Source organism: Manacus vitellinus, unplaced genomic scaffold, assembly GCF_001715985.3.
Source record: "Manacus vitellinus isolate BGI_N305 unplaced genomic scaffold, ASM171598v3 scaffold_2_pilon, whole genome shotgun sequence".
In the NCBI taxonomy this organism is placed as follows: domain Eukaryota; kingdom Metazoa; phylum Chordata; class Aves; order Passeriformes; family Pipridae; genus Manacus; species Manacus vitellinus.
The window spans coordinates 5,150,703-5,172,818 of record NW_021940208.1 but is presented as its reverse complement, the minus strand read 5'-3'; the positions used below and the strand labels follow the sequence as shown (position 1 = coordinate 5,172,818).

At 37.9% G+C, this 22,116-nt stretch overlaps 1 protein-coding gene across 2 annotated transcripts in view; it reads right to left on the bottom strand.

Annotated features, from left to right (window-relative positions):
• Window positions 1-3,916: 3,916 nt before the first annotated feature.
• The window catches only part of LOC103766353 (N-acetylated-alpha-linked acidic dipeptidase 2), a 30,799-nt gene continuing 12,599 nt past the window's right edge, over window positions 3,917-22,116 (bottom strand). The window contains exons 11-19 of one of the 2 annotated variants that reach the window (XM_018071410.2): window positions 22,022-22,104; window positions 19,262-19,325; window positions 16,523-16,590; window positions 13,341-13,432; window positions 11,834-11,924; window positions 10,923-11,187; window positions 7,679-7,760; window positions 6,709-6,801; window positions 3,917-5,138 (exon numbers count right to left, since the gene is read on the bottom strand). In XM_018071410.2, coding sequence (XP_017926899.1) covers window positions 4,949-5,138; window positions 6,709-6,801; window positions 7,679-7,760; window positions 10,923-11,187; window positions 11,834-11,924; window positions 13,341-13,432; window positions 16,523-16,590; window positions 19,262-19,325; window positions 22,022-22,104 — 1,028 coding nt within the window. In that variant the 3' untranslated portion in view covers window positions 3,917-4,948. The remainder of the gene's footprint in view (window positions 5,139-6,708; window positions 6,802-7,678; window positions 7,761-10,922; window positions 11,188-11,833; window positions 11,925-13,340; window positions 13,433-16,522; window positions 16,591-19,261; window positions 19,326-22,021; window positions 22,105-22,116) is intronic. The other variant, XM_018071409.2, reaches the window with a different exon arrangement.

The following is a 22,116-nucleotide window of genomic DNA, read 5'->3' as shown; positions in this document are numbered from 1 at the left end:
CTATCACTGCTATCAGTGCTCACACTCCTGCAACTAGAGGTGCCAGGATAATTTGGTATGTGTTGCAGGCTGACGGTAGCTTTAGTGCAGGTGTCTGGGCATGCAGGCTCAGGTGGAAAGAGTATGGAAACATGGCTTTGGAGACAGAGCTGAGGAAACAAAAGCAGTGCTTTAGTAGGTGAGGGGGGAGGGTGTTAGTTCCGTGAATATCTGAAGGGATGAGTGATCTCAGAGAGAGCTAAATCCTCCAGTGCTCAGTGTTCGTAGCTGGCAGTGTTTTCTCAGCCTGAAGTCCTGCTTCTTATGGGTCACATAAGAGTGTGGTGTCACAACAGTCACTGTGTCCAGCAGCTGTGACTTGGGTATCCTTCTAAAAATACAGCCAAGTTTGGAAGTAATGTGGATGGCAGCATCAGGAATACGTCAGCTGCACTCTCAGCAAGCTAGCAAAGCACATCTGGGGAGGGTGCCATGTAAACATAGCAAGTCTGTTCTTATCCAATACTCTCCTGTGAAATGTTTTTCTATTATTGCCTCTCCTGTTCTTTCCCTTAATAGCAGGTTGTAACGTGTTTGCAGTTTATTTGAACTAGGTTCAGCCCCTCCTCCATGAGGTGCCTAACAAAGCACTCTTCCTCCTCCTCCTCTTCCTCCTCCTTGATTCTTTGAGCTTCCCAAGCTGAAGAAGATGTTTAAAGGTGTAGGATCCATTCGGAGAAGTGTTGACAATGACAGGAGCTTCCTTGACTTCACAGATTCTAACTGGCACAAGCTACTTTTAGTCTCAGTGGTGTAATGGGAACAATCTTTTACCTTAAAAAAGACTGCTTCCTGAATTCAGCTCCTACTGATTTCTCTAGGGGCACTTTCTGTGTAGCAGGTGTTGCTCAGTGAGGAATACAACACTCTGGCTCAGAATAGTGTAGCAGAAACAAGAATTATGTATTTCATTTAATTAGTGTTGTCTTCTCTGCTCTGCCGTAGGGAAGTCCATGACATTCACCATCATTCAGCTTTTTTAATAGCACTCTTAACTGTACACTAAAATCTCATGAATGAAAATAGAGGAATTTAGAAGAAAAAAAAACAGGTCATGCTGAGTATATCCTATTCCTACCAGCTGCAGAGAGATTTCCAGCTCTGTTTGACACAGTGTCACCTGGAGATTCCAGCACCAAGTGTTATGGATTTCTTTCCAAAGGTAAACCAAAGGCATTTCAACCATAAGAGAATCTGAATCACTGGATCAAAGAAAGGTTTGGGTTGGAAGGGACCTTTAAAGGCTATCTAGTCCAACCCCACTGCCATGGGTAGGGACATCTTCAGCTAGATCAGATTCCTCAGAACCCTGTCCAACCTCACCCTGAATCTTTCTAGAGATGAGGCATCTACCATCAGTCTGGGCAACTTGTTCTAGTGTTTCTCTACCTGCGTGGTAAAAATATTCTTATTTACATCTAATCTAAATTGACCCTCCTCCAGTTTAAAACCATTACCTCCTTTACTATCACAACATGTCCTGCTGAAAAGTTTGTCTCCAAGATGAAATAAGCTTCCTGGCACTGTCCTTTTGAAACTGATTTTCTAAAGAGACGACTGACAGCCCAAATACCCAAGTGATATTTGGTTCATCCAAGTTTAATTTTGCCAAATTGTTTTACAGCCTCAGTCCCTGTGCAGGCTGAAGGATCTGTTTCTCCCAACTGTAGGATCGACTGATTGCTTCACTCAGCAAGGCTGAGTGAAGGAACTGTGTAAATGGAATTAGGAAAGGACAGAGTAGGTGATCCAGTGTTATCCATTTTTAAGGAGAATCTAAAAAATCCCCTTCCCACACTTTGAAATTATGTGCAGGCAAAGCTACATGAATACAGCAGCCTTTGGGCTGAGGAACATCAGCAGTTGCTTTTTTGCTCATCTGTAGAACAGAAGATTCTGCTCACTGAGGAAGGAAAGGCAGTCGCAGTTCTGAGAAACTGATCCTTTTGATACTGAGAATATGGGATTAAGAATATGGGTATAAGCCATTTATAAGGGCTTTGGTTTCCTTATTTATGAGGGTTTGGATATCACTCTCCTTCAGTAGAACTTTATAGACACTAATGGAAATAGATTTAAACTGATTTGTATACTTAGGATGTAGCAGGTTGGGATGAATTGTACGTTCGTACAGAGTTATCAGTTAAGTTGACAAGAGGAACAAAGCGATCGATGCCAGCTGTGCATTCAGCCTGTCATGAGCTGTAATTTATTCTTACAGCTTCCAACTGCACAGGGAAACAAGAGGAGATTATATATTCTTTTGCAGCAGCAAGGTAACGGTACAGAACTTCGAAGGCTAGCTGCCACTGAAAGAGTACATTTACTGGTGAAACATTTGTTCACTAGTTTATACTGTTAAAGGTATTTCCATAAATGAAGGAGGAGACACACTTTGTCAGATATTTCCTTTTTGTGTGGAAATTCCTTGTTTGCCTTATCGTCTGATGATCCTAAAGCAGCAAGCACTGACAGTTCCAAAGTTGCCTGCTGCTCACAAGGAAGGGGCACTAAAGGCTTTTTTCAACTATCTAGATATTCTAACCCTCTCTTGGGAACACATTCTATTACTGCCCATTGCAGTTAAGGTAAAGTTATGATGGAGCAGGAAGAGTGCATGATTTGAAAAAAGGGGAAAAAAACCCAGTGCAATTATTACCAGTCACCATTTGCAAGATACCACATCCTTAAGCAATAACTTCAGCTACAGATGTGGAGATGAACTTAGTAACTATGAGTATCCCCAGTTAGGTAGAAATAAAGAGAACAACAAAACTGTAGTCACTGTTCATAGAATCATAGAATAGTTTGGGTTGAAAGGGACTTTAAAAATCATCTAGTTCCAACCCCACTGTCATAGGCAAGGACACCTAGACCAGGTTGCTGAAAGCCCCATCCAATCTGGCCTTGAACATTTCCAACTTCTCTGGGTAACCTGTTCCAATGACTCACTACACTCACAATAATTTCTTCTACTCTAAACCTACCCTGTTCCAGTTTGAAGCCATTCCTCCTTGTCCTATCACTACACACCCCTGTAAACAGTCCCTCTCCAGCTTTCTTGTAGACCCTTTATATACCGTATATATATACTGTATATACTGTAAGGCCGTAATAAGGTCTCTCGAGAGCCTTTCCTTCCCCAAGCTGAGCAACCCCAGCTCTCTCAGCCTTTCCTCATAGGAGAGGTGCTCCAGCCCTCTGATCATCTTTGTGGCCTCCCCTGGACTTGCTCCAACAGGCTGACATCCCTATTATGTTGGAGACCCCAGAGCTGAATGCAGTTCTCCAGGTGAGGCCTCACCAGAGTAGAGAAGAGGGGGAGAATCGTCTCCTTGTTCTGGTGTCCCCAGCATCGACTACTCATTCTCTTAGGTGTGTGCTGACAAGGTCAGTTAAGCACTCTGTTTTTGAACAGAAGAGGTAAAGCATGGACTGTGGAAGTGTAATTTCCTCCTCATGTGCCTGAGGCTTGATTTGTGAAAAGCAGTTGAACAGTATATTATGAGAACAACATCCAAAGTACACAATCCCATGTCTTTTAGAGAGGCTTACTGGAAGTGATGCCAGTGAAAGCCTCTCTTCTTGATGGCATATATCCTGCAAAACAACTTCCCAAAGGACTGAAGTATAGTAATTTCTGGTTCCCTTGTTTGAATTCAAGGCATCTGACATGAGAACAACTTCTCTGTCCTGTTTCTCTAATTCTGTCCCTTTTAGTACCACATCTGTTCTATTCTCCATAAAACAAAAAGGATTTTATTCCCACAACCCGGTGCAATTTATGGCCGTGAGAAAAACTGTAGTATATTTTACATTAAAGAAGAAATTGGTTAGTGTCAGCTCCCACAAACTGGAATGTGATCAAATAAAATTGTAGCATTTTTATTAGTTGTAAAGCATGTAGATGAGAATTATATCAAAGGGCAAATGAAGCAAGAATCCTTTTTTTTTTTACAAATTTAACAGTTTTGTACAATTACCGTCTTTATGCATTTCAGTTTATCTTTGAATGTAAATCTTCTAGTCTTATTTGAACACAGAATAATCTCAAACCCCGTGCCAATAGTGACAATTTCTTTCAGCTGGACAGAGATATCTGCATGAAAAAAATCTCCTGGGAAAAAGTAGGAACAAAAGCTGCCATGGGTTTGGGACTAGTGAAAGTGCCAAAAAGAGCAGGGATGACAGCTTTTGGTTATCCCCCAAAGTCTTTATTTTCCAGAGTGCAAATAAAGGAGGAAGATACATAGTGGCTTTCAGAGGGATGGGCATTTATGCCCCTGAGAACATGCTTTGGATTTCATCAGAGGGAAGGCCACTATTTTATTTTTTTCAGGAAAAGAGAGAGCAAAACAGTGCAAGGAGCATCCACCAGTCCTGCACAATATATTCTAAAACACAGGAATGCCTTCAATGTCTTATATTATAAAAATAATTATCAGAACAGGAAAGATACACAGGCTGAAAAGTGTTATATTTTTTCTCTCAAAATGTGTGCTGTTGATCAGTGCTACGGACAAAAGTTACAGGTAGCTTAGCAAATAACTGGTTGTGTAATTATACTTCCAAAACAACAGGTTCTCAAAATTGGCAGATCTTTCATAAAACTCTAATTGGGAACTGTTTGTTCCTGCTCCCCACCCTCCCCACTCTCCCCACATCCAAATTCGCTTCCATCTGGGGCTGTTCATAAAGCTGCAGTTCTGTCAGTGTCAGAGATGCAGTAATTTCTAGCTCAGGAGTTTTTTGACACACAAAGCTCCTGCTTACCCTGCCAGCACATTTGCATGCATTTGGAAGGTTGAAAACTCAGATATGGCAGGCATTCAGAGGAGACTGGGTCACTGAGGTAGCCTGACTACTCTGCATGTCAGACTTTTATGTGTGAGTTTTCAAAGCCATCATCCTATGCTACTTCCTTCAGTGTTTCTGCTGCTGCCTGTACAGTGAAGGCTGCAATGGAAATTTGCCTCTTCACTTCTTCCCAGGCTTCATGTTGATCAGCTTTGCTTTGAATATCAAACATGGCATCATAGATCCCTGGGAAGGATTCTCCTGCATACTTGTTGTGACTGCTTGGAGCAAAAATGACATGTCTGTGGGGAAAGAAGAAAAATATAAGTATACTTAATAAGACTGACTATTAATGGGGAGGGGGTTCATTGTAGGGAACATCTGTGAATCCCAGGAAGATCCGAGCTTACTAAATACACAAGAAAGCTAGCTGGACATATCTTTAAAAGGACAGGAGCCAGCCCCAAGGGCAACATCTATGTGAAAGGGCACAGATTTAGGTCAGGTAGCCTTCTTGGGAAGAAATGACGCATTTGTCTAATTAGAAACAAAACCATGTTACACTTTTTGAAAATGGGAGCTCAGCAAACCTGTTGAACTAATTTGGCAGTCTGAAAAAGGGAATAAAACTAGTTATAGGCGTATCATAAGAAATGGAACAGAAACCTCAAAAATAACTAAGTAGCTGCATGATGGTCAGCAGATCTGGGAAAGGAATGTAAAACAAGGGTAAAAAACCCTATGGGTGAATTAGGAATCTTCAGAGATCAGAAGTGACCATATTGGATCAGAACTGCACAAAAAGTATTAATTTTATTTGTTCATGCAGGATTTTTTTCCTAAATAATGGATAACTGCGTATCTTCTCTTAGATTGGTTTGATTTTAAATACGAAATATCAAAGCACATTTGCAGCATGTGAAGGAGTCCTCCCAAATCAAAATAAACATTAAAACTATATTAATAAAGGCAAGAAATTAAAAAAGTAAAAAAAAAAAATCCAGACAGCTCTAAATGATACCTAACACTCAACAAGAACTGTAGAAAGCAGCAATTTGATTCTTCCCAAAGTGTGAATGACAGTTTATCCTAGGAGGATGGAAGTGTGATTCTCAATTCTACCTGCCTGAGGGACTTCTGGCTTGACATGAAAGACATCAATCAGTGAGTCAGATATATCCTGTCATTAGGAAAAGGGGGATACTGAGAGCAAAGTGAGGTAGTCACACACCTGACATTGGAAGCTGGCTTCTTGTCAGGTATTACTAATAAAAGCACTGAGTTTCTAGAAAGAATATAGTAGTTAATGATTTAAGCTATTCCACCTACAGAAGCAGCTAAACCTGGGACAGAAGGGACTCTGCAGCACAGCTCATGGGCCTTTATCCATCCTGTGCTGAAAGGTCCCTCCCTCTTCAAGCTCTCTCTTCTCTGCTTCTCTCTTCAACTGACCCTCACTACTCATCTGTTCTCACCCTTATCTCCCTTTTACTCTACCCTCATTTCTCCTTTTTTTTTGATTCTCCACTCAATCCTCATTTTGTGCAGGTTCAAAAGAGCAAGTGGTAACAGCAGTAGTACTTCACACCTGCTAGTAGAAGTCACAGAGTATGATGGTGGTGTGGTTTCACCACAGCTAATAAAAGCAGAGGGCCAGACCCAAGGAGAAGAATTTGGCACCACAAGACTGGTGTAGCCAAGGAATTCTCCTTGGGGATTATAAGCAAAATCTACTGCTCACTGGATTGTACCTAAAGCAATGTGTTGAGCTGTAATTCCTATATGAGACCTATAGAGAAATTTAACTGGTGGGGGGTTCACCTGCAAAAATACAGTGCCTTAGACAGTGGGTTGAGAAATTACTTGCCTCACCTGTAAAACCTCCTTCCTGGCAAGCCCAAAGGATCAATGAAAGCTCTTTCTATCAACATCAGCTGATCATTCATGATTCTCACTGCGACTGGACTGTGGAAGATGGAGACAGAGACATTTCACACAGTGGGGAAACATGACTTCCCAGTTTTGTTTAAACACTTTTCTTCTTTTTTTGGACAGAAATAAAAAAGACAAATATGGTCTACAGTTTTAAAAAAAAGATGAGGTTTTGCAAATGGAGATATTCAATACATGTTTTATTAATGCATTGAAATTTCTATGTTAGAAAACAACAAGATTTCACACTACACAAAATAAAATGGGAAAGATACTTGCTTAGTGTTAAATGGCATGAGAAAGATCTCAACAGAGAGCAGAGGAAGGCTGAGATTTAGGTCAAGGTGAAGATAGCTAGATTTTGATGCCCACCCATAAGTCAAGTGTCCATACTCCTAGTAACATAGTAAGGGTGGGATTCAGTTGCCTAAACACAACTAACTGGTATCATACTAGGTGCCTAGGAGCACCTGGCCTTCACTCTCAGAAAGCACAGGAGTCCCGTAGGGCCCTTAGGTTTGCAAGCATCCTACAGATATCTCTGAAGCATCATCCTCTCTCCTTGAGGTGTGCTGAATGTACAAATTCTGGCATCACCTACAACACTCAAGTGTAGGTGTCTAAATGCAGAGCTCAGCAGTGAAAGTTAAAGTTGGACTATCTGCCTTTCCATGTATTACAACAATTTTGATGTCAATCTGACACCTGTAATAAGCTCTACAGCTGATACTATTCATCACTGCTAATTTATCTCAGCCTGTCTCAGAGTTCAAGGGCTCTGTAGAGAGACTCCTTGTGTTGTCACTTGAAAGAAAGAACAGCCACCCTTGGTACCTAAGACAGATGTACATATATGCATACACACACAAACACACACACATATATATATAAAACTTTTTTTCATACTTACTCTTTCTTGTCCACTTGTTCAAGTCTCCTGTGAAATTCATCAGCAGCCTTTGAGAAGTTCACCACAGAAGAAAAAAGAGGATCTAGAAAAGGAAGGACTTTGTGAACAACTTTAGAATATTTACTGAGCCCAATCTACCTTTGAGTTGCCCAGTGGGATAAACTGGGTAATTTGTCTTGCTGATATAATAGCATTAATTTTTTTGTCTTTCCATAAATGATTAGTTTCCCTAGTGCAGACTTTAAAGAGCTGCACTACTAGCAGTAATAGACAAATACCTTGTGCAATGAGACCAACAGTAAAGCAGAATGCATGGTAAAGTTTTCACAAGTTTTCACATATTCCCTCTACCTGGCAAGGAAAAACTGGCTGGCATTGCAAACTGGGAGATCTGCAGTCTCCTTTTTAACAAAAGGATGCACTGTAGTGTTTAGGTATAAAATGCCTGACTTTCATGAAAAATATCAGCTGTTCCAGAAGGCTGTGAAGAACAGCAGGATTTCACTCTAGGAGCATGATGTCCTATTCATAGCATAACAGAAGAGTGTGGTATGTGTATTGAACAGCATTAGGTGAGGCACAAAAGACACAGCTGTCTTGGAAGACAGTGATACACACAGTAGATTAAAGTAGCCGAGTCCTGTGGTTGTTCCATGCTGGAATTACAGTGTAGGAGGTGTCTCTGCCACAACCCCACATGCTGTCCTGCAGTGCTGCCGCGGGATTTTACTTGCTGTGCCTGGCTATGTGCAGTCATAGCTGCAGCTATGGCAGTTGTTTTTTCCTGCCCTGTCCCTGGCAGTACGTCCAAGCCATGTGGAGTAACTTAGCCAAAGAAGCAGAGGTCTTCCTGTTAATGGCAGTAGCAGCTGTGATGATTTTCTTGTGGTAGGCTCTGCTTAATACAGACCTGTGAAAATTATCAATTTATACAAGTAATTTTTGTAGAATAAGTAACAGGGGGATGTTATGAGGAGAACTTCTGGCCCCACCAAAACTCAATCACAAAGAAGGAAATTTTATACCTTGTACATTTTGCCCACAAGTTTTAGAAAATTAGATAAACCAGAGCATCCTCTCTTTGATTGTACAGGAAAATAGGACATAAGATTAGATCATCTCCTAAATTCAGTCCTCTGTTGGCAACTATTATCCCTTCACCGTTTATAAATTCATCACCCAATTTCATGTGACATGCTTTCTGTTCCCAGGACTCCTATTGAAAGCTTTTCTTCAGTCTCATTTGCTCTTCTGTTTCTAGCAAACTTATTTATTCATCATGAGCCTACACTTTCTTCTTCTTGTATTAATATTGTTGTTTAGTTTATGCAATTAGAGACACAGATTTTATGTATGCAATTTGTTTGTGGACTGCAGTATGGAGCGACCCATGTCACCTTGAGAGGGTGAGAATTCACACTTGTCCACAACTGTGGCAATAGCTGTAAGTCTGCCAGAGGACAGAGTTCTGCCCTGCTGACATCATGGTTGTATCACAGCAACAGATTGTATTTCAGAAGCAGTAGGAGGGGATTTAAGAGGGGAAAAAAAAAAAGAAAGGTCATCTGAAAATATGTAAGAAACTTTGTGTTCATGTTCGCTAGCTATTCAGTGTTGTCAGTATTGGTTATTTTAGAAAATATCACATTTCTTTTTTCCCCAAACTTTATGTCCTGATAGCATATTACTACAAGCACATATTTTATGAGAAAAGTTTCTAGCCTTCATTGTTGCAGAGGAACCACTGAAATGTGAATCCAAAGGCAAATAAAGCCCTTAATCTATTATTTTAAAGGACAATTATGTGATTTATCTGGTTTAATTAACAATTTTCTGACATTCAGTGTTGTCAATAAGCAATTCTATGAAAATGTTGAGTGAAATGAATTTTAATTTTCACAGTACTGTAAAAGCTACCTATGCATTTTAATGCACTCTGATGCAATAGAACAAACAAAAAATTAGAAATTATAGTTTCATTCAAGAAATAAATTAAAACTCAACAAGCATGAGAGAAGAGACATGAAAATAATGAAAAGACTGAAAAACATGCCTTGCAAAGAAATGGTCAAAATTACACATTGATAAAGATGTTAAGGAGATGTTTAGTGGTATTTGTGTAAAAAAAAAGAAAAAGGAAAAAAGCTAAAAAAATATTGCCTCTACATTCTAGGAACAAGAATAGATGCATTGGTTAGAAGGTAGTTTGGTCAACTTCTAATATGAAATAGAGAAAAAAACAATGAAAATAAATTATTTCACATAAATTTTAGTAGATGTTCTATTACTACAAAAAAAAATTTCAGATATGTTGAAATATGCTGCAGTGAACACTAGACAATATTGAAATAAATCCCTGTGTTATGCAAAATCTCAGACTAGATGATCCATCACACAAGGCTTTCTCTGTATCCAGAGGCCTTTTTACAAAAAGGGGTGTCTTTTAAAAACAGTCAAGAATTTTTCACCTAAACCATTACATCAAGTTTTAAATGTCATTTTTAATTATCCCCAGAGGTGGATTCAATTTGAGTTACTTCTAATGCATAGTCCAAAAGAGGACTGCATCTCCAAAAAGCTAATTTATGTCTCTAAATTATTGGTCCATCAGATGGCAAGTAAATTAGGACTGACTGAAAAATCTCCTTAGTACAGAAACACAAGAAGTTAACAAGGCAAGAAGGAGAAAAGAAGAAAGAGAGAGAGAGACAGAAAATTACTGTGGAAGCCATCATAGCCTGGGACCCAGAGCAGTCTGCTGCTTCAGACCTGTTTTATATGCTGCAGAGAAATGTGTTCAAGTGCTTAGCAAATGGATGTATTAATGCAGGAGAGCTAGCAAAATACTTCTGTGGCCTAAAACTGGTAGCCATGCACTGAGGCAGGTGGTAAACAAGTTCCCTGGAGGTCAGATGAAGTCTTTGACGCAGGAGGAGCAGGAGCCTGTGTCTCTCAACTTCCAAGAAATCGCCATAAGCATTTAATTTGTCTTCTTTTTTAAGGAAGAAAGTGAAAAGCAGGCTGAGATATCTCTCTATTCTGCATCTGAGGTCCCTGACTGCCCATGAGTACCTTAATAATACCTCTATTTAATAACATGCATGAAATTAGAGGCTCTTTCTTATGATAGCAAAATTCAAACAGGAAAATAAGGAATTCAGTTGCAGAGCTGTAACAGATATGACATGCCCCTGCATGATCCTAATTAACATACATAAGAGACAGTCTTGTGGCTATTACTCACCAAATGACACTTTGTAAAGTTTCAGCTTTTCTTCATGCTTCTTGGCCAATTTATAAATTCTATTGCTATATCCTTTTAAGGCTTCTCCATAATCTCTACAGTCGAATGGAATGACCTGGGAATCTGCCAGTTCATAAACCAGTTTTCCTCGTAGCTGGGCAATTGTTAGCTGTTTCTTGAAAGTGGGGTCGTAAAATTTTTCCACTAGTTCAAATGTCTCATACCCAGTGTGATAAACAGGATAATTGCTGAATTTGTCTGCTTTCTGGAAAAGATCAAGGAAATTTGTCAGTGCTCTGTATTCTGACTGCAGTTAAGAGATGTATTGATCACTTAATGATGTTTCATACAGTTTCCAAAACAAAAACCCTATTTGCTACACAATACAATTTTCTATTCTTCATTTTTATTTGGTCATCTTAAGAAACTAAACCAGTCTGAATCCATGGACTGTTGCACAGGATTAAGTGAAATGGCTTCCTTCTCTCTACCTGTCTTCAGTTCCGTTGCACAAAGATTGCCTTCACCAAGAGTGAAAACAGTTTTGGGTTTTGGATAGCAAAAGTCCTCAATCACAGCCCCTTTTTATCTTGCATAACTATTTCTGAACACAATCATGGAAGACTTGTATATTAAAAAGCTTACTAATAGCATGGTGAAATGAACTGTATACCTTCAATCAAATTCTATAAATACCTTTCTGTGAACTTGACATCCTATAGAATATACAACATCACTGTAACATGTTTTCTTCTACAGACATTTAGGTTTCTTGCTAAATTAAGAAATGGCACTGATATACAATCCAGTCAAAGATGCTTTGAAGCTTGTTTATTAATTCTGAATAAATGCTTGTTACAGGATGACTGCTCAGCACTATCAAAATTTTTCAAGCAATCTGGCAGACTTACCCTATTCTTGGTGTAACGAGCTCTGCCTGATGCAATTCCCAGTCGCTGAAAGTAAGCTTCAAAATCACTGCCTGACCCCAGCTTATTTATTCTACATGTAAAAAAGACAACATCTTAGTGAAAGCATTTACTGAACAGTAGTAGTAATTTATGCAAAATGCAGATTTTTCAGAGAAATTGAGGTCTGTTCTTCTGGAGGGCACATCAGGGACACTGGTAAGATCAGAGACTAGATGAGTGGCAAGCTTAATTACTTAACTGATTTTATTCCAACATGCTGATTCAGTATTCAATACTGCTAGGAAGATCTTTTGAAGGTAGCAATCCTGATTATGACACTGACCACATTTCAAAAAACAAACAAACAAACAAACAAACAAACAAAAAAACCCCCCACACATTATGCACGGGAGACAGAAAATTGTATCAGACATGTCTCTGCCATCTTAATCAACTCAACTATTTCCAAACTAATATGAATTGGGCAGAAATATATGTAAAGACAGATGTGTTTATGTACTTGGCACATTCCGCAGCAGAATCCAAGACTGATAAATAATTTCCACTGCAGAAAGTGATCGGCATTGGTACCTACGGGTCACTACTGCCATCTGGTGGGGAGATGTGGCATGACAGGGACAGAAAATGGCAGTAAAGACGCCTAATATTCCAAGTATCTTCACATATTTACGTTTGATAATAAGTTTTAGGTTTATATGTCTAGCCTGGTGAATAATTTGTGTTTCTCAGCTAAAAAAAAGAAGTTTCTTCTGCTCCAGATGGAGTTCTTCTGTTAGTATAAATTTCTACAAGGAACTAACTGTATCAACTGAGAAAGATCAGATCTGGTAGCTTTTTCAAAAGGAAGAAATATCAATGAGTCTCATGAATCCAGAAACTCATCTTAGCAGGGCCAGAAACATGCAGAACATTTTGGTCAAATCACACAGAGGGCAATTCTGTTTACCTCATGCGAGTAATGCTGCACTGTGAAAAAGATTTAGCCCTCTGAGTCACAGGCTGAAAGACTGATGAGGACTTTTAGTACTTTCAAATATGAAGTCTTAATACCCTCATATATAGATTTGTAATTTAATACATTTATATCCCTTGTGTAAACAAAGAATAATTATCACAAGTTTTTTAATGGCCGCTTTTTAATTACTGCTCTAGGCAGCTTCTTTCAACTGAGCATTTGCTTATCCTAACAATTTTATCTCATCTAGTTGGTGACTAAACTATTTTTGAACTCTTTCCCCACCCTGCTTTTTTTGATTGCTTTCCAAATTGCTTTTCTACTAATTAAAAGTATGAGATTTAATAATATTATCATAATTTTTTAAAAAAAATTATTTTACTATAAAAGATATTGCTAAAAAGTCACCTTACGCTAAAAGGTTTTGTACTGCTGTCATAAATAGCACATCTCAAAAAATTCTGAAGAGTAGACATGCTATGATATGATAAAATATTGGGAGAAAAAAAACCCAACAAATTAAAATCTTACCTTGGATAGCTATTATTTTCAGTTCCAGGGTCTTTCTCAAGCCAACTCTCATAAAGAGACTTATTTGCATAACCCTCATCAGGGCTTAAAATCTGGAGAGGAAAATATTGTAGTCTCACTGGAAGTACCTCTAACTCAATTCATTGTCAAAGGAGCCCTTTACAGCCACCTGCATCATTCTTTACCAACTGTATTACTGCATGCAAGGAAGTACACGTACACTGTTTACATTTGTGACACATATTTATGGATCCCAACAACAAAAAGCATCTCAGAGGCACTTGGAACCAACCACAGACAGTAGGGAAAAGCAGGTTAAAGGATACTAGCTAGAGCTTATCTGCTACTGGAAGTAGTGGATTCTAGGACTTCTTACCACCTTACAGCACTGTGTATGTACACACACAACAGCATATGTAACACTATGAGACTCTTCCAGCAGCCAGGATGCCCCAGCTGCTCTCCTTTCTGCAGGCAAGGGGAGATGACAGATGTAACCCCGTGGAAGTTTGCCCTGCACAGCAGCAATATTCTCTCAACAAGGCTAAACCTAAAATTTGATTGATTTTTCTATAGGAAAGTTACAAAAGAATTGTACTAGAAGGAAGGGTCCAAACCAGTCATATTACAGCAGTGCCAAGGGGACTCAACCAAGACTGGAGAATCATTGTGTAAAACATTGTATGTACAAATGCAGGTCTCACCCTTACCTTCAAAAAACCAAAAAGCTCTGTAACCAGGATGGAAAAGGTAAATATTAGTGCAGTCATCATGCTGCCAGGAAAACTATGAAAGTGTGTAAAATTAGTTGACCAAAGCTCCTAGAAAATCTGTGGCAGAGGTAAAAATAAATCAAGACTCCAGCCTTGGTCTCCAGCTACACTTAAACAACCTTTAATAGACATGGTCCTTTAAATATAAGGTTGCTTATGATGTATAGAGGATTGGGATTTTTTTTCCAAAATCCAAAGCATAAATGTTCATGGCTAGATACATGGCCCCACCATATTATTGAGACTGAAATTCTGCATTGAAAAACATACAGACTCCAACTTGAAAATCCAAACAGTTCTGACCTCTGAGATGTTGTCAGCAGCTAGCAGAAAAATAACAACTTTGTGAAATAACTGCTTGGCTGCCATCATTTTCAGGGCACTTTGGTTAAGTCCTAGGGCTAAAATGAAAACAGCACATTAATAAGTGCAAGCTGAACTCTGACATATGGGAGCAAAAGCACACCATGCTCTGTCAAAGATATTATTCTGACACATCTGGTCATGTAAAAACCTTTGCCCAGCTTCTTCATACAACACTGAGAGCATAGTAAAACATACTATTTGCCCTGACTTAGATCCAAATCTAGAATCAGCATAAGCTTCCTGCTACCTCAAGGAAGATGCAGAGTTCTTCAAGTATAACTGAAACAGTGATGATCAGAACAGGGGAATTGAAATTGAGCTATTGCAGACACTGTCTGGTGATGACCAAATGTCTAAACCCTAGCAGTGGAGCAAGGCCAAAAAAGACAGTCAATGGCTAAATGTACTATCTGTATGCAGAGGACCATAGTTAAATGCAGAACTCCTTGAGAGAGAACACTTCATGTGTACACTACATTTCTTTTTGGTGAGAATTGGCTCACTAAAAAATAAGAAGATCAAAGAGATCTTTGGATTTTGGACTGTTTAATATGAACAGAAATAACCTTCCTTTGGACATGCATAATCAGATGTCAGGTTGTCAGGTTTTGTATTGTTTACATCATGCTTCTACAGTTAAAAGTTAACATAACACAGAATAGGAATTTTTTTTAAGTCAGCCTTAAGTACTTTGCATGGTACTTTAATGGAAATTTTCTACTCAAACCAGCAATAGTTGAATAGCTTGACTTAAGATCAAGAATGAGGTACTATTTTTAGTCCAGAGTACCTTTTTTAACTTTGTTTATCTTTTGCAGGAAAATGTCTTCCTGGGTAAGTGGCTTGCTGCAGACAGAAAGTAAATTATTTTATCCAGGGCCTGCAGCACTAAGGACATGAAAATTTTTATATACAAAAGAGAATGCCCTTCAGTGTGCAAAGTGTTAGAGCTAACATCTGAATAAACATAGCTTCTTCCCCTGCAAGGATGAAAGAAAAGGTTAAGATAGAAAGAATTTATAAGAAAATAAAATGTAGAAAAGAAAAGAAAATCATAGAATGGCATAGATAAACCTCCCCTGATCCAAACCATGCCATTTCAGGTTTTAAAAGAGTAACACTTTTGCAAATAACTCAGGATGAATGCATCTAGTGGGATGGGAGACTGGTAGCTGGGATCATCCTACCAAGTGCAATCACAGTGCAGATTTTTATACTGGACCAAGCCCCCTGAGTTCCCTTCATATCAGGGGAAAAAAATAGTTTGAGTTCTGTACATCCAAAGGTGGAAAACCACATTTGGTCAAATGAATCTCATCCTAAAGGCACTTATTTCTACCCTGTGCCTTTAAAGGGAGCCTATGTTGCTTAAGTCAGTCAGAGATGTGTTCTGTTAACTGAGATGAATGTAGATCTGAGGATAGTGGCAATGACTCATGCTAGGTGCCTAATCTGGTTAACTCCTCATACAGACAAGGAAGTTCCATACTTTAAAGGATCACAACCTTTCAGCCTGATGAGAATTTATTCTGAGAGCTGAAAGGAAAGAAGACATGGTTAGACCACTTGTAATCATGCAAATATACACGTCTGGCCTGTTACAAAACCTTCTCAATCCTTCAATTTTTATTACATATTTCAAAGGCTCAGTGAGATATGAAGGAGATTTGGGGGAACAGACACAGAGAGAAAATGGTAGCTAGCCAATATGAAAATTATTTCCTTCAATGCTTATCACTTCAGAGAACTGATCTTGTCCAATGTTTTATCATCTTGTTTTTATTATGATTGTTTTTACTATATATTGAAATTAAGATTCCACTTATGTCAGTGACACATTTCAGCCTTTAAGAATACTGAGGAACTGTGAGCATGGACTGTGTACTGCTGATGGGATGTTTTGCTATTGATTTTGGTGGGATCAAGATTCTTCCGGCACAGCAATAAAATAAATCCAATATTATTCGATAATTCTATTTTATCCAATAAACTTACAGTTTTACATTCTTAGAAAGTCAGAAATAGTAGACACTGATTCTGTACCTCTTTTGTCAGATTATACACCAGTTTGTAGAGAAGAGGGGTGCAGTCAACTCTTAATGTGTAGTTCCCTGAAAATAAAACAAAGACATGGAAGTTTTCCCTTCAGGTACCAGTGGTATTATCTTCTTAATTGATTAAACCCTGCAGTCCTTTCTTAGATAAACTTCTGGATTCCAAGGCAAGAATTTAGATCTTGCCTCAGAATATATACAGAAATAGATTACTTGGTCACACCATATGAGCTCCTGCCACTGCACAGCAATGATGGATTGGTTATAGTACATACACAGGAACATAATTAAGCCTTCCCATAGTTCTAAAATACGCCTAACTCTCCCTCATTAGCTACAAACCCTTGTCACTCATATGCTTCCTGAAGCTTGTGTTAAACAGAAGGCAAAAAATAAGATGTTAGAAATAAAGCTAGTGCTTTCAGGAAGTGTGCAAGAGGAAAGACATTTGCTACAAGATGTTTTAAGAAATCTTTCAATTCAGCTACTTTTCTTACCACAGACAGTACTTTTTCCAATGCTTTTGCAGACTCTATCTACAAGACAGGTCATCTTCTAAGAGAGTTGCAAGATATCTGGCATTTTATATTTCAGAACTAAGTCTAGCCCAAATAGTAGGCAGAAAAGATGCAGAGCAACGTTTTCTTCTGTCTCCTAAACCTCCCCTTTTACCATCACGTGGTGGCATCTACCCTTTACCCCCATCAGGTTTCCATGCTGCTGCCAAATTGTATTGAGCTTGGTAAGTATCGCATAGCAAAGTTCTCAGCTACAGCAGCAACAGTCCCATCAAAAGGAACTATGGTCATTTTTGGGATAGGCAGAAGTCTAAAGCAGTCTTCTCTATAGACTGCAGCCACCCAAGAGTAGTGAATAAACACCTCTGCCCTCAAATACAGACAACAAAGAAGGGAACAGGGATGAAAAGGCTGCAACATAAAAAAAACCACAAGCTCTCAGACAACAGTTATTAAGTTATTGTTATTGTTAGTAATTAGTTGTCAGTAATTAGGTTTTGATATGGCTTTAGATCTTGGGTCACACTTTGCATAGTGTGTACTTACATATCATATTCTAGGACCAGACTGACAATTACAAAATAGTCCATGATGATAGAAAAAATACAAGATAGTGTTAATGATGTTTCCAAAAGGAGTCTGTATTTGAGAGCTGTAAATTCAAGTCATGAAACTGTTCAAAATGATGAACCACTCTCCTTCTTTTCATTGCTATAAGACAATAAAGAGAAATAATTTGCTGTCCAAAATGTGGTATAAGTGCTGTGGAAAACATTTGATGATAAATAAAATAATCATCAGAGTACATGAATGCTATGACTTTACAGTAGATTTTACTGCTCGGCCAGGTGAAAGTTATCCAAGCTACTTAAACCAGTGTACTTAACATGGTGTTCTTTTCCTTATTACATATTTCTTTTCCAGTTGTTTTACTTTCATATTTTCTTTAATGCATAAAGCAAGAGACATGTTTGAATAATCAAGATTTAGAAGAAAATTGTTAAGGCAGCAGTATGTTGGCTGCAAACCAACTAAAAAAATATGTGTTACAATCCATGCTGAGAATCTGAAGCAGTTGTAAAGCTATTATTTCATTTGTGAGATCTTCTAGGCGTGAAATTCTGCTCTACTTTTTACACAGCCTGTAGGCTGCATAAATGAAGGAACAGCTCTAAGCCTCCTTATTCCTCAGCTCCAACTGAGCCTTTAGAAACTGGGTTTAGCTTTTCTTTCTTTCCAATCCTTTTGTGATGGACAAAATTTTCAGCTGACAGAAATAAAAAGAGTTCTTAAATATGCCTGTTGATAACCATTTTAGTCACACACAGGAAGCCCGAATAAGTTGGGTTTGACATGAGAACATTAATGCCTTGAATAACTTGATGTTATGATGCAGAGCAGCTTCACAGGACTCTTCTAACTATTCTTTCAGCACAGACAACAGTAAAAGAGGTCCTTCGGTAATAAAGCCCAGTATATTTTAAGAAGGATTTTGTCATTTAGGTTGTAGTGTAGAGCTCCCCAAAAAGGCCAGTTTGTAAGTAGCATTCCTGAATGACAGATTCTTGCAGTCTGAAGATCATAGTAAATGGGATAATGGTGGATAAGGTTTTTTGTGAAACACTCTTCAGTGCCTATTTTTGAAGAAGAGCTCCGCTGTAACATATATATAACTCCCTGATCACAGCAATGAACAAAGATAACCACACTGGCCCGAAGCACTAAATCATCTCCCACCTCCATCAAGCGTAAACCTAAGGTCTCGATACAAATTGTCTTATAAACATAATAAATTAGTGTCTGAAAATATTATGATTCCACAGGGAAAGGAGTTGGAGCTGTGACCAGAACAAGGAGCAGACTGTCATATATCAAAACCATGATTGTAAATTAAAACTAATGCAGTTCAGAGAGAGTTTAATATCCAGAACACTCAGTTAGCACAGAACACAACACTCCGCCAGAGGAGACATTCTGGACTCCAGACACATGGGCTGCAGCTCAAGGATGGTACTATTTGCAAAAGAAAGCAACACGACAATTTAAATTGTTCTCTCTTCTCTCCACTAAATTCTCTATTTACTACACTTACTCTGAACATCGCTATACCTATCTTATGTTTTCCAGCTCTGAATGCAATAAATAATACAGAGAAAACTAATAAAAATTATGCTTTGGAAGTAAGGTAAATTTAAAAATAAAAGACCCACCTTCTATAGAAGAATCTGTGTTGATATAAGCAACTGCCCGTTCCTGAAGGACTTTGGCATTTTCCTGGGGTTGTAAATGTGTAATCGTTACTTTCGATTAGTGGTATTTAGTGAAGAGCATGTTAAGTGCACTATTTCTTAAAGCATTGCCTTTAGAACTCAGTCAGGATAAATACTTCTATGTACCTTACTAATTATATTGTTTGAAGATGGGTAAATGATCTTGGCATATGAAATTCACTCGTGCTTTCTGTGACTTAATTTGTTGTGGAAAATATCCACAAAATGAAGGTTCTGCCTGCTGCATCACACAGGAGCAAGATGGAACAAGAAAATTATTGAACAGAATTGTAACACGATAAAATAAGGCTGTACATGCTTTTTAACTCTGCACTTCGGGACTTTTTGAACATGTAACATGTCACTGCGAGATCAGCCAGAATTCTTCCATGCTTTTAATTCCTAGTTATTCATGTGTGCTCCCAGTACTAAATGCAATTTTAACACTGATGAACTGAGCACTGCTGTCATTTCTACACTATTCCATTTCAAAAAGGGATGAGTCAAAGCACTAAAATACCCTATTAAAATGAAGTTGACTATTTTGAGTCCACGAAGAATTGCTTTCATACTAAATATATACACACATCTTGTTTAATTTTTTGCAAACTGGTAATTATGTTTGAATTGATATTCTAATCAGTAAGCAGTATTTTATTAAGTCTTGGCTTTGTGACAGATATTTTAATTAGGTTAGTAATTATTACTCGATTCATTCAATTTGTAACCCAAATAATCATTTGTAAGTCACGTGAAGTAAAAATTGAATTGGTAATTTATAAATAGATAATGAAATTAATATCTTTAAAAAAATATAGAGGAGATCCCACAAAAGAATATGAAGGGATGGAGTGAACCTGTACATGCATACATGAGGTCTTGCAAAGTCATATTAGCAGCATAAAGAAATTCCTTCATTTATGAGCAGTGGAGATTGTCTGTATAACAAAAGGATGTTGCCACAGTTGCAATTTTTCTCTTACACAGAAGGCAGTGAATACCATGGGTTAATTTTCCTCAAGATTTAATACATGACAGATCTGGCAGCTGCAGAAAATTAGAATGTAAGCTGTGAGGAATGTCTCTAGAGAAACTGAATCTAATTTAGTTGTAAAAAACTAGTAATGCACATCACCAAGATAAAGCAAGGAAACAATAATATCAAAACACTGAGGTTCAAATATGAACTGTGCTTATGGTTTTCTAACCTTGTACAGCTGTTGTTTCATGAAATAATGAGTGATACATTACTAGACACCAAATTGTTAAGTAAAAAAATTACAGAACAGTAGTAGCAATATTTAACTAATTGAACATAACTCCTAATTTATTCATTACTTACTCAAGAGAAATTGATCTTTTAAGTACCATTTTTTCATATTTCTCAGAGTTAAAACAATTGTGTGGGTTTTTTTCTTGACAACATCTAAATATGCACATAGATATGTAGACAAAGAAATAATAAATACAGTTTCATATACAGGTGGGATAATACTTCAATGCCAACTCTTTAAAATCTCTCAGTAAATGATTTAAAATAGCTGAAATTATTCTTTCTTCATCGAATGTCCCATAAACCCACAGTAAGATGCAGAGACTGTTACAGCTGGAAATCAAACAGTTTATGGGAGAATTAGTTCAAATTCATAGGAATAGAAAACTTAGCTTTGCTCACAGTATGATGGAATCCCTTTGCTGTTTGAGAGCATATTTCTGGGTTTGTTCCCTCCTCTGATGCATGCCATTTGGTTGTATAATTTTGTGGTTTACTGAAATACATGACAATAAACTAAACTAAAAAGATTAAAATGTTTTATTTTATAGATTTTGAAAGCTCTATCCATATATACAATTATTACCTTGTAAATAAATTTCTAATAGAAGAAAAAAAACACATTTCTCTTAAACTGTTCAGTACTAATAAATGGAAATAGTTCAGCAGAAATGTGTTTTATTAAGCAATTTTCTGCCTGCTCTATTTCCAACTTGGATTTTACAGACAAAGCAATGACAACTCTTGTAAGACCTGTATTTCTTATTGGGTTTTAACAAATCCACTTACAAGGTTAAGAATTTAACATGTCCAACAGGAAAAAGAAGAGAAAAATAGTCAGAACCTCACTTCTGAATTTCCCAACATCCTTCTATGAGGCAGGAATATAGCCAGGGATCCACCCACGGAATTAATAAACTGTTCTGCCCCTGAGACTCTACAGTGCTGGAATTGACAGGAATTTTGAAATATTCCCTTATAGATTACCTATCCTTTCATTTGCCCAGGAAGACTGATTTCCATACAAAGGGCTTGGGGTGCTTATGGATCACAAGTTCATGATCTGGACTTAATTTTATAAAAACTAAGGAATTTCTCAAATAGAGAGTTAGAGAACAGACCAATTTGGGTTATATAAAATTCTGTTAAATGAAGGGATAGATTTCCACATAGAGACCACTGAGGGACATTAACTTTGAATCAAAGTAGATTTTTAAGTCTTAGAAGAGTTAGTACACATACGTTGTAAGAAGGTAAGTAAGTAATTGATATAAGTACATGAGTGCCTTACAACACCCAAAGAAGCCTGCTGTGCTCCAATTTTACCATGAAGCACTTGACTGCAGTCTAGGAATAGATGCTGGGTACTGCAGCTGCCTGCAATACCCTTTCAAGTTTTACTTTACTTTACACTATTTTTTATTTACCTCAGCCCACTCTGTGGAACCCAATAATCCAAATTCTTCTGCATCCCAGCTTGCAAAAATAATAGTTCGCTTAGGTCTCCAACCTGCAATCACAT